The 13,637-nt window shown below is 37.9% G+C and overlaps 1 protein-coding gene across 2 annotated transcripts in view; it reads left to right on the top strand.

Moving 5' to 3' along the window:
* Positions 1-13,637, top strand: part of LOC114647182 (PDZ domain-containing protein 7-like) — an 82,624-nt gene that overhangs the window by 837 nt on the left and 68,150 nt on the right. For both annotated transcript variants that reach the window (XM_051922448.1, XM_028795753.2), the window contains exons 2-3: positions 1,721-1,858; positions 11,430-11,604. In XM_051922448.1, coding sequence (XP_051778408.1) covers positions 1,721-1,858; positions 11,430-11,604 — 313 coding nt within the window. The remainder of the gene's footprint in view (positions 1-1,720; positions 1,859-11,429; positions 11,605-13,637) is intronic.

The following is a 13,637-nucleotide window of genomic DNA, read 5'->3' as shown; positions in this document are numbered from 1 at the left end:
GATTTCTGTGGGTATTCCCACATCCCAAGGTAATGCAGGCTACGGTTAACTGGCAATTATAAACTGACCCCATGAGTTTGTGTGTGATTGTGCCCAAGAAAGGACTTTGGAGTCCTGTCTTACACCTTGTGCTTCTGGTATAGGCTTTGACGCTGGCAATCTTGAATTGAATTAAACGGGTATGGTATTAGCTGGATAGACCTTTAATGGGTCCTATACTGTAATAGTTAACAGAGATCAGAGGTTCATATTACACTGACTGAGAGGAAGCTACCTGAAGATGGTGGGTGGACAATTTGGAAAAAGAGTGGTGGGCAACTTGGCCTGAAGGTCTTTTAAAAGACACAGTACTTGAATATACTGTATTTGCCCCATGTTTCTTACTTAATCTCAAAATAAACACCAGGTAAACATCCCCCATTATTATATATCTTTTTGACTCCAGTGACTCCATATTTTAATTGCACCTTAATTTATAATCCATGAAGAATCACCTTGTTGATGATATTGTGAGTTTTCTGGAGCAGGAATTGTCACAGTTCCTTTACTATTTTGTAAAGTACCATTACAAATGTCTGAATTTATCATAATTTCTGTATTTTGGCTGTGGTAACTTTTTATAGTGTAGCAACACACATTACCAAGACAACTGTTATTTAAGCCACAGTTTATTTACTTTCATGCTTGTCAGTTTATTAACTTACTAGTTGTTGTTTTTATTTGACTTCATAACAATGAAATGGGTAAGTAAATGCTTCTGCTTCTTTCTTATGTAACCAGTAATTTCAAAAACCTGAAGCCGGAGGCCCACTGGCACTGACATCTCCAGCCCTGGTGCTGTTGTATGCTCTATTCAAAAGGTGTTATGGGCTTCTGTCAAGGTGTGATCTCTTTAATTATTTACATAACAAGCTCAATGAAGTGAACACTTTCTGTCAACAATGGTACTGTATTAAATAAAGGTATTTAGAGTTAGCTATTCAGAAACAGCTGGCACTGTGGCACAGCGCTAAACACTCTGCCCTTGGAGTTCCAGAGTTCTTGGCACTCTGGTTTCCCTGCCACATCTCAAAGGTACTTGTGTTAGTTTAATTGTTGAGATTTAAACTAACCTGGCATGAGTGACTGGGTCTCTAAGTGTGTATGCTGATAAACTGGCTTATTATTCAGGATTGGTTCCCATCATGCACCTTCATGTCCCTCGAATTGGATAGATAAGTGGCTGGATGGTTACACAGAGGTGAAGCATGATGGCTAGAGCTTCTGCTTTTCAGTGTCCTACGCTTTAATCCTAAACATGGTGGTTTTCTATGTAGAATTTGCTTGTTCTCCCTGTGTAAATGTGGGGTTTTCTCTAGATACACCAGTTGTCCTCTCACATCCAGATGGACACACAGATCAAATTGTTTAGGAACTCTGAAATACGTGCATGTCCACAGTACCCACAATAGACTGGTGTCCAGAGTTGTTTCCTGCCTTAAGCCCAGTGCTTCCAGAATGGAACTCTGGCACCCTGCATTGGATTAAGTGGGTTTGAGAATGACACGTATGGATATCTATAGGACTGAATCGCAACAATTAGTTGAAAGATATTTGGAAATGTGTGGATAGAAGCAGGTGATAAAGGCGAACTTTTGGATGGGCACTTTGGAGGTCCAGTTTTAGAGAAGCCAGCATTAAAGGCCAAGCTGTCTAAAACTTTTGACATTCATTTCAACAGGAGGTGACGAGAGTGATGCAATTCAGACTGTCACAGTGGACAAGAGTGCTGATGGAAGACTGGGCTTCAGCATCCGAGGCGGGTCAGAGCACGGCCTGGGCGTTTTTGTCAGCAAAGTGGAAGATAACAGCAGTGCAGGTAAATGCTTGGGATTCTGATGGAAAAATCTTAACTGCATTCAGGTTTCTAAAGGGAGAAAATGCATCTCAATCTAAGAAGTTGTTGATTTCATACAATGGACAGTTACAGTGTTTTGCGTTTATGCTATGAAAATTCAAGGTTTCAGTACAGATACTTCACCACAGTGTAGTTTGGGTTATAAACTGCAAGTTTTACTGCAGTTCCAAAACTATTTTTAATTTAATTTTTGGTGAGGGGGATTGCTTATAGAGAAGAAAACACATACTGTATAATTACCAGCTAAGTGGAATATTTGCAGAATGTTAAATAATAACTAAACAAATAAAGATTGTATCCTGATTTAGTGTTTTTCTGTGTTGACCAAGCACTGCAGGCACAGTTTTATAAAGTTGCTGTGGTGTTTACAGAATCTGAATATTGGCACTTTGAATCCAGTTGGGAATTGAACAGACAGTTTTGTGGATTACATTCAAGCACCTTACACACTAGGCCATGCTGTCTTTCTGCCAATTTAATGGTCATTTTCGTAGTTTCCCAAAGTAGTTCATTTGCCCCTCAGATGTTTAGAGGTATCAGAGCAGAAGTTTTTACAGCTAGATGCCCTTTCTGATGGCAACCTCCTTCAGTTGCCTGACACACAAGAAGGACTGTGACTTTATTCTTATCTAATCCTGGGTCACGCGAGTTTGGCCATGCTACCTGTTATATAAAATGTCTTTTGAAGTTAATCCTCATCACTTATACTGCTCACTGTATGAAATATTTCCTTGAGATTAGTGCCAACAGAAATCTAAACAAATGACCCCGAGTTGTTCAGAGATGATCAGTCAGCCAGTTGTGCGGTTCCAAATACAAAGTTTATATTATGTAGCACCATACTGTATGAAGCAATATGGTGAACAACCAAAAGATTCTTCCATCACAAGGTACTTTACAGATCCTGAATTGTAACATTCTAGGTTTACAGGGTAATAATTGTCATGAAATTGTCACTTGCATGTACTAATCAACATTAACTGTCCAGCCTAATAAAATCAGTAAAATTAAAGGAGAATTTTGAATGGTTTGGGTCCTTTGTGATTGACAGTCGGTGTCATACACACTTGGTTAGTAGATGACTTTAGATTGGCCTGAAGTGTGTGTGTGTGTGTGTCTCTCTTTTAGTTTGCTTTGTGATGTACTAGTGTCCATCTAGAATTTGTCCCTGCATTGAACGTGATTCTTCCAGGATAGCCTGTGATACTCTGCTTGACTCTAAACTGGATAGGCAGGTTAGAATATGAATGGGTTTTTTAATCATCAGGACCTGCTGCTGGCAGTCCAGATCTCTAAACTGTAATGTAAGTTGTGCAGTGACATACTGTGTGACTTTCGGTAAGTCACTTGGCTCACTGGATGCAATATGATAACTAAGGACCTGATGAAATGACAACTGATGAGAAGCATGTTTGTCAGAGTGGAAAAATAGTTGCAAGACTCCGAATGGGCATGTATGCCACTATGAGCCAAACTCAAAAGCACTGACATTGTAAACATTATGTAATTCTGTGCTGTCCATCATAAAGACTGATTCATTGCCATCCACATAAAACATTCTGAAAAATATTTATGGATAACCAGAAAAAATATGGCTTATGCTTTTGATTGTCTAGTCTTTTTATAGTCTAGGCCATCCATCCATTACTGAACTTGCTTAACTTAAATCCTACATGGACATAAGCACATGAATCTCCATGTAAATGCAATTGTTAGGGAGCTATTTTAACCTCAGACAGATTATTCAAAAATCTGTTTTCATATTCCTAGTTGAAATTATTGTGCATAGAATAAATGAGCATATGAATGCATGAAAGCTGTACTCGCAGATTAAATCAAAACATGATGTGGTTTTTACTGCACTGCCTCCTGACAAAGTACAAAGATGACATTTCAGCTTAACTATACATTTTTTCACATCACGTTTTGACTTGTAGGGTAACTGGGAGCTGACTCGTATTCCAGCAGAATTAGGTATAATACATGAGCTATCCCTAGGTGGGATGTAAAGAGTGATTTGTACATACTATAGAGGTGTGTTATCCAGTCTGGCTTTAATTGCTTTGAAACTCAAATTTTGTGCTACTAATATGGGCCACTCTGAAAGCCTACTGTGGAAGGTAAAAGTGAAGAGACACTGCACAAAAGGACTGTACCAGTTTATTATATAGCACTGAGTAGGAGAAAAGAGAACTAGTTTTATAATTAGTACATATCATATTATGGCTAACACGGTACAACACCCTAGTACTACATATCATACAAATATTAAAGAGTTTTTTTTTTTTTTTTTTTTTTTTTTTTAATGTTTTGCTTCTTAGTCATGTGATTTAAATGTAAATGCAAATAATTTTTCGGTTATTGGAAGATTCTTTGCTTTTTAAACACTGATGGTCAGCAGGCTGCAGTCTGCAGGTGGCGCTGGTTGAGGTAATGAGGGACGAGATGCCTTGCCTTTAAAGAACAGCGGCAGTTTGTGAAGAGAGCAGTAAGGCGACAGCTCCACGATAAAATGAGGTATGACAGTGAGATTTGGTGCAGAACAGAGACGAGCGCTCCCCCTTGAGGATACAGTCTGGACTGAGTCTTTGTATCGTGCATTAGGGGTCTCCTCTTCTGGTATTGATATAGCCTCAGTGAGATTTTACTCCCCTGGGAATTGTCTAGTTTGTCGTAAGAAGAGTAATTTTAAAGAAGACTTTTTTTTTAGTTTGTGTTTTACTAATTTTAATCCCATTTGATTTTATTTATTGACCCCGCACAATAAACTGTTTGTTTTCCTATATCCACCTAAACCTAATGCATCACCTGATACTTTCAGTCAGACTAGCTGCTAATTTGTTTTCAGCTTTGGCTTGTTCATTTCTAATGACAGATTTCTTGCAAGCTGAGACAACTTTCCTTACTATGTGGACATTGTAATTTTTCATCAGGTTTGGACCATTATAGACTTTTTCAGTCTTTTGCTTCCATCTACCTACATCTGTGGGGCTGTTTTGTTCCTGTCAGTAATCTGGTGGTTTCTGACCTTTTCACATTTTGTTGTCCTCTCTATGTATTTTTCTGTGTAGTTTTTCACAGCTTTCTGCTGTTAATTTTACTCCATACAACTCAGCATTCCACACTGTTGTACCATGAAAGCTGGTCATCAACCTCCTAAACTTGAAACTTAGTGTCAACATCTGTAAATGGGTTTTAGACAATCAAACTGGCAGTTTGATTGTAGCAAAAGTAGCATTTCCTCAACACTTATTCACAATTTTTTTTATTTTCCTGTTATTACCACTCTAATCAGAGGACTGAGTGAGAAAAAGAATTACATGCACTACCAAATGCAATCTCTTTCTATCTTAATAGCAAGAGTTCATCTCTTGAGAAGGTGCTTATTATGGGACACACATTCAAGAAAGCCACTAGAAGGTATCGTTTGGAATAATTTTTATGTACAGTATGTCAGTGTTCTCTGTCTTGCACATTAGTTTAACCCAGAAGACTAAAATACAACTACAGGTGCAAATAGGGGGGATGTAGATGGTGTGTTGCATGGGGGCGTATTGCTCTGGGGGGAGGGGCCCATAAAGAGCCTCAGTCATTTGTCTGCCTCTACCCCACTCATGACAGCACTCTGTCTTCAAGGTGTTCTTTACGCTAGAGTTCCTAAAGAGCTAAAGAGCAAAGTCCCCAAAAATGCCCAATAACGGAGGAAATTGCATCTAAACCCTAGTCAGTATCACAGAGGGTAATGTAGAATCTTTATAAATAAAAGAATTATTATTAAAAAGCTCAACAGAACAAAAGTAAATTCCAAGGAGCACAAAACCACAGAAGGCAGTGGTGTCAAAAACCGTAAAACTAACAGCAAGCAAAGTCCCAATCACAAATCCAAACAGTAGTCAAAATACAGAGCAAACAGGTGCAAAAATTCCAGATATTCACAGTAAGCAAAAAAATATAAGAATTGCTCGTCAACTTCCAAGCAAATTTGAACTGCAAGGGTCTGTGGGTTGCCCCCTCCTTTATAGGGATGAGAGCAGTCCCCTATGGTGATGGGCAGGAGGTCCTGATAAGGTGACTTGATGAAGAAACTAAATAATCAACGATGTAAATATAAGCAATCAACAAAGTAGACATAAAAATGACTTTTGAACCCCAGGCCAAGGAACGATTCTTGCATGAAGCAACTCAAAGGGTACCCACCACTGAAACAGAAAGGTCGATGTGGACTGGAGTACATCACTCTTTTGTCAAAGATGCATTGCTATAGGATCAAAAATAGATTTTCGAATGTCCACTTATTAGAAGCTTGTTGCATCCCTGAATACAATATAAAATGGCTTAATATGTACTGTGCATCAGAGGTGCTTAATAAGCTTTATGTTTACTCCTTTATTTATACTTAAGTACATTTTTTGTAATTTTTGGAGTAAGTTTTGGCAACAACACTTTTAACTTTAATGCAAGGACATTTGGAAGCAAAAAATGTACTTTTATTCCGTTACATTTTTCTTACCTTTGTTGCCATTACATTTGAATTATTCAATTTTTTAAATTCCTTAATGTTAAACTTATTCTGTGGGTTAGATTCTTCTCTATTTGTCAGGATTGTCAGATAGCCTGAGTAAATTCTGGTCTTGGCATTAATCAATATTTAGATCAAAATTGTAAAAAAACAAAAAAAAAAAAAAGCTGTTAACATTTACAGTCATCTTTGTACATACTTAGTGTTCATTTTCTTGCTAGGTACTACAGCATCTGATATTGATGCCTTAAATGAATTGTGATTATTATTAGTAGTAGCAGTAGTAGTATTGACTTTCTATCAAATTGATTAGACTGGTAAAAAAAAAAAGCTGAATTTCTTAGTGTGAAGTTAAGAGCCCAATAGAAAGTCATCATTTACTTAAGTTAACTTTGGGATGGGCTGTGTGTTCAGGGGCAGGCTTAACATATAAGTCAGGTAAGCATCCGCTTAAGGCCCCGCTCTAGAAGGAGACGGACTGCCTGAAGGAGCTAATTGACAATAAAGTTGCACGTCAAATGGTGTTATTTATATCTCCTGGATTTAAAAATTAAAAATGAAGTAAAGACACATGTTTAGCGCTTGGTCCCTTGTGGAAAATTGGGACTGTCCAGTCATTCCTGATTCCTGGGTAGTAGCAGCCAGTTAGAACATTCACAAGGTATTTGCAAGAACTCAAAAAGCAACCACATAAACAGATAATCGAAATGGCAAAACACCCTTCAGATTAAGACCATTGTTCACTGGGCAAGAGGGGGCAGGTCCTGGTGAAGAATAAAGGTTATTCTGTAAATAACGATTTCCTCAGATTTAATAAAACTTATTATTATATACAAATGAAAAATGGAGAAGGGATAAACATCATGGATGGTGCAGAGTGAGAAAAACGACAGTGTGGTATACTTTTGTTGCCATCTTTTTTGGAAGTGGGAGTAGTAGTCAGTTCAGTGGAGACACCTACAGTGGCTGGAGAAGTGTATTGGCTCAATTAAAACACCATGAAAAGTCTGTAGAGCGTATGTCTGGTATGGACAACTGGGCACAACCTCTTGGAGAGGCTAAGTATAGGCTTAGTCAGTGAGTGTCTTTCTCTCAGACACACTTACTTGGAAGTTTTGATGTAGCTTTTCTAATCCACAGTTTGTTTTCTCTTTGTATTTTCACCAAAATATGGTGTTTTGCTGTTAGGCAAACTGCCATTCCTAAATGCACATGCCGCTGCACTTAATAAGCGTCTCGCCCCACCTGCAGCCTGTTGATTGTGAGTCACCGGCTCCCTTCCTCTCTTGTTATTCTTTTCTATTTGGAAACTTGGTGTGTATTTTGACATCAGACTGTTCTCCTGTTGATTATAATGTGTTTTAATTTTTTTTCTGACAGTGTGATTTATGCACCAGTTAGTATGAGGAAGAATAAGTATTTAGGGGAGTCCCAAATCACTAAGGCAGTCCCCTCTGTGTGTTAAAGAAAGAAATCAAAGTTTGTTTAGTCTGAAATGTAGAAAGTTGTGTTTTTAGTTGCACACAGCTGAAGCTTTTGAAAAGATTCATGAATGGTTTAAAAGCAGGTTGAGATTCATACAATTTTAATTCAATACTTAAATTTTTTCTTCTGTTATGAAATCACCTTTTATCCTGTATTATTAGAAGAGGTCATTTTTTGTGTCATTACATAACAAACTCAATGTTAAGCGAAGTAGTTTTTTGACCTGTGGTGCTTTTTTTTATTTTATATAAAACCCCCTTACTTTCATATGAGTATTGGTTTGGGCTACTGTTCTCACTTATGCTATGTGATCAAATCTCTCAACAAAATTATCAAGGCATGAATGTTTTATTTCATGCATTATGAATCATTCAGAAGGCTGTGGGTTCTATTAAAATAGATACAAAAAGAGAAAAAGCAAACAAAACAAGTTACTAATTTCTTTTAGTAAAAGCTAATTTAAAATGGTGTCTGAAGTTGTATGTGAAAAACTGTCCCAAAACCCGTGATTTATTGAACCCCATTGGGCTCAAGTAGCAGACAGTACAATGGCAAGTTCTTCAGTTTGTAGACTTAGAATAGGTAATTGAAAGTTTATGTTTTTAAAAACAAAGTGCTCAGTGCAAGTTTCCTTGGTGTGTTACTTGCACAATCTTTATAAAAAAATCTGTGTATCTTCTTATTGTGATCATTTGAAAATGTTTAATACAGCCTTCCCAGGTGTAGTAGCCTGTGTTGCTTATTGCTGCTTTTATTTCCATTTCTTACAATTAACCAGAGCCAGGCACTTGTGCTTGAGTGAGGCTGATTAATTTCTAACGGTGAATCTGCACAGAAATGAAATTGTCTTATTGATTTGACTTTTTTCTTCAAGGAAAAAAAGGGACTTGGGCCAGTGAAGGCAATTGGGGCAGGAGCTTGTGCCACTGTAACCACCCCACTCTGTACATTCGTGCCCCACTGGGTAGGGTGCTGAGAAGCCAACTGTACTCTTTGTTCACCTATGACAGTGTGGCCCAAAACAGTTCCAGCTTTATTATTAAACCTGCTGATGACATCTCCTTTGCATCCTGATCCCCAATGGCAAAACGGCAAGGATTTAATTTATAACACTGTTCTGCTAGGACAGGGGTTGGCAAATGTTTTTATCCCAGGGGCCAGTAATAAAACTCAACCCACTTTTGGGGGCCAGACAATTTTATCCATCACAACACCATTAGTGAGATGTGTTTGCTTGCTTCTCAGCTGTTAAGTGGCCAATGTCTTGAGTTAATTTGCACACAGCAATCCACAGACTAGCATGCAGATGATCATCAGAGAGGCCGGATCTGAACCTTGATTTTGTAGTTCTCATCCATGAGATTGTCTGTTCACAGGTGTTCATTCTTCCATACATGGTAATAAAACCACATACCATTATTTTCAGAGTAGTAAATTTGTCTCTTGAAAGTTCCTTGTAAATTGTAATCAGATCACATTCCCTGTATCTGTCTTTGAAAGCACTTTTGCTTTGGAAATCAATGAGCTCCAGTTGAAGGGAGGGTGATGATGAATTGACAGTTATGTCAAAGGGATTTCAAAAATCCTAATGGCATCTGCAAGTTCAATAAGATACTGAAATATCTATGCAAACTGATCCTGCCACAATTCAGAGCATGAGAAGTATGTGTCTAATTTTTTTATTTTTTTTTAAATTATGCACAGACTGGAACATGATCCAGTTTTCCCCTCTGATATCTGCTCTTTGAACAACTACAGATGCATTTCAAATGATTTGACACTACCATACAAGTTGCATATTAGTTTTTTCTTTCCCTGTAGTCTGGAAATTAACTCAATGATGTGCTATGTGAGATCGGTGAGAAACACCAACTTCCAAAGCCGTTCAGAATCGGTCACCTCTTTGACAGGCTTTCCTTTTTCTGTCATGAACGTGCTATTTCAGAAAATCTCCGCAGCCCTCTGCCTCTGCTTGGCTACCTCACTTCGATATCATATGGTACGTTGCTATAATGAGCGTTGGTTTCATCCATAAAAGTTTGAAATTGTGATTTAGTACATGTGAGCAAATTAAATTTACAGTAGATGTGACAACTGTCTTTACGTCTTCAAGAATTTTTCCACAGATTGCTTGCTGATGAAAAATGCAGCGTGTACCAACTGGTTTCAGGATGCCCACTGACATGATGTGATTATTTATTCTCCCTATTAAGTCAGTTTTCTTTCCTGCCATGTTCTTTGTGCCATTGGTTGTAATGCATTTTAAGTTCTGCCATTTTAAATCAAACTGCTCAAGTGTTTTACACACACACAAATAGTTCTTCTCAAGTTACATATCCTGTTAAACTATGAAGCGTAGCTAGCTCCTCGGTAATCTTGAATGATTCATCTATGCCCTGTAAAAACTGCAGCAATCGTGCAGTGTCTTCCATCTCAGTTCTTTCGTCAAGGGCATTAGAATAATTAATGACTCTCTTGTGTTTTGCTTCTGAGCTGCTGCAAGATATCATCTGCCATTTCTCCCATTCATCTGGTAACTGTTCCTGCTGACAAACTCACTGACTGGAACAAGTCCGGTTCCTCTGGGCTCCCCTCCTTCACAATCTCTTCCATACACTGCTTAATAAACTTGCCTTCGGTGAAGGACTTACCTGACACAACTAACCATCTATGCTCACCAACTTCTACAGGTACTCAGTGGAGTCCATACTCACAGGCTGCTTAACATCTTACTTGGTTTAGGAGGGCAGAGCAATACAGGGGATGATGGAGATAGCACAGAATATCACTGCTCACAGCTCCCTTCAGTACAGGACCATTAACATTCACACCACAAGATTTGTGAACAGTCCCCCAGGTTATTAAGGTAGTCAAGAGCCAGTTGTACAGACAGCCACACATGTCACTTGTATATGCAATATGATGATGCAGTGCAATGTATGGTGTTTTATTATTTGTCTTTGTTGTAGTCTTTGGCTGTTGTACTGCTGTCATTAGAAAACAAGGGTAGCCAATCCACACTCATCAACATGTAAGTCACTTTTGTTAGTAGGACAAGTAGAAATGTCAAGCCTGAATTAAATCTCAAGTTAATGCAAAATGTGACCTGGAGCAAAATGTTTGCGATTGTAAAAAGATGGTAGAACCCACCCATTTTGATCACAAAATACACACAGGGTCTTCCCACAGACACAATATCGAAAGTGTTCAGCAAAATGAAATGCCTTGCCCATGCCATTGTGCAGTGGTTTAGGATCCATAATCTAATTTGTTCCAGTAATGCATGGCTTATATGAGATCTCATTTCTTTTATTTTCTCTTTTGGTAGAGAAGAATATTCCAAATTTTAAATAAATAAATACATAGAAAGGTAAACATTAACACGTACATAATTCTGTTGTAGAAGGAATATGGAAGAATGGTGAGACTGGAAAGGTTCCCTGAATAAATTACATATTTTGTTCCTTTGCATCTTTGGAGAAGCAAAGAGTCTTTCTTTTTAACTTTTTTCTCTTTAACTCCTTGCAGAGCAGTCTGGCTTATCTGTCGGAGATAAAATCATGGAGGTGAATGGGATCAGCATGGAGAGCATCACAATGAGCAGTGCAGTCAAAGTCTTGACAGGAAATAACCGACTGCGTATGGTGGTGAGACGTGTGGGGAAGGTGCCAGGGATCAGGTTTTCAAAAGAAAAGACAACATGGTAAGTACTGTAGTACCCTCTGTTAAGGATTATGGATTAATATTTGATGGTTCTAACCAGGGCTGTGGAGTCGGTAGATAAATTCTTCGACACTGACTCCCAGACTCCGACTTCTCTATATTTAATATGCTAATGTATTTTCCATATTGATTGAAGGAAGGCAACATACACGTCATTTAACCACATAACTACTGGCTAGGAAGCGGACTCTCTACCATATTGGCCAGTTAAACAAAAAAATGAAAACAATAAGGTTTTATTTATTGTTTTTATCAAGTGGCTATAAAGTAGTAGCATGCATAAAAATCAGGAACAGGATCTTTACCAGTTCAAAAAATACAAACCACATTCTTCGGTAGTTTTAAAACAAAAACAAAGCTTAACTACATGATCAAAAAAGTTTATATATTAAACTTGGAATACAGTTGTAGAGTAGACTAGCTGTTAAATGCAATCCAAAATTAACTCAATGCAATGTTCTAAGAAACAGAATTGCTTCTGCCAGATCCTCTTTCATAGAAGCTCTTAAATCTGACTTGATTATTTTTAGAGCTGAAAATAGTCTTTCAGCACCTACTTGGGTGGGTGGCATTGCTATTACAGTTCTGGCCACATCACTAATAATCTCTGGATCAACAAGGATGGCTTCTTCTACAGTCAGTTTTGATAAATGATCATACTTTTCAACTACTTTTAATTCTTTAAAAAAACTCTGGAATCTGCTGGAATCTCTTTATTTGGACATTTACTGGCCGTTTATCTTTCACACATAGGTGCTGTCGGTTTGCTTTTGAAACTTCCATTTTGTCCAAGTAGGAATCAGTCTAATTCTTCATTTGAAGAGGATGATCCTGAGTTACCAGTGTGTATAGTTTCATCCAGTGGTGGTGTTTCAGGTAGTAGTAATCCCTTCATATGAACTGCTACATCATACAGTGCCTTTTTTCCATTACCAGTCTGGTCACTGCTCAACAAAATTCGGCTCATTGGATCAACATAAATAGCAGCTAACAAGATTTGATTATCCAGTAAGAGACTCTCTCTTTTCTTCATTGAAGATGCAATGCCTTCGGATATTAACCCTCCACTTTTGTTCAGGCAATATATCAAGCTCTTCCATTCCAAGAAAAAATTTACCAGGTGTTAAATCTTCATATTGCAACCTCTTGGTGACAGTAAAGGGGTAAGAAAGTAGACTTTCCAGTTATTTTACTTGTGCCTACTGGCTTTCAGTTAATAAAACCTTTTCATTGTCCAGTTCTTCAAGAAAGTCTTTTAGTTCAAGCAAACACTTCACCATCAAATAAGTGCTTCCCCAGCCTGTTGTTTGATCCAAAATTACTCCTTTTCCTGCACGTCTTTTCAAAATGGCATCTGTTTTAGGAGCCCTGCCTTCAACAGTTACTTGCCTCAATTTGCCAATTAGAGTAGCTGCATGACGATCTTTCAATCCATCTCTTATTGCAAGTTGCAGAGTATGAACAGCACAATGCATATGTTGAATAGTAATACGCTTACATGCTTCTTCAGCAATGTTATCCAAACGTTCACTATTCTCTTCGGTTTCACTTTCTCCAATACTTGCAGAACTGTCTTCCTCTAATATCTGTTTGTCACTTTCTTCGTGTACTTTATTCATTTTCTCAATTGTGCTTAACATATTAGAAGCATTATCTGTCACAATACATAGAATCTGTTCCTTTTTAATTTCAAAATCTTCTAGAACAGGTGGTGTGCAAAGTTATGCTAAAGTTCAACCCTGGGTGGGAACATATGTGGAGAGTGCAGACAGAACCCCTGAACACACATCAGGCCATAACACACACCTACACCTACAGTACATCATTACGTTTGTTTACACTCATATGAACTTGTTAAACACATTATATCTGAAATAAAATGAAAACACTTTTTGTAATATACCATAATCCAAATTCTAATATGGGAATGTCTGGTTGTATAATAGCTCATCTGAACTTCACACTGGTAGTAACACTTATGCACTGGGCTTTATTCTTACATCAGAGAAGTTC

Source organism: Erpetoichthys calabaricus, chromosome 2 (genome assembly GCF_900747795.2).
Source record: "Erpetoichthys calabaricus chromosome 2, fErpCal1.3, whole genome shotgun sequence".
Taxonomy (NCBI): Eukaryota; Metazoa; Chordata; class Cladistia; order Polypteriformes; family Polypteridae; genus Erpetoichthys; species Erpetoichthys calabaricus.
Note: the sequence above shows the minus strand (reverse complement) of the source record. Positions and strands in the feature narration are given on the sequence as shown.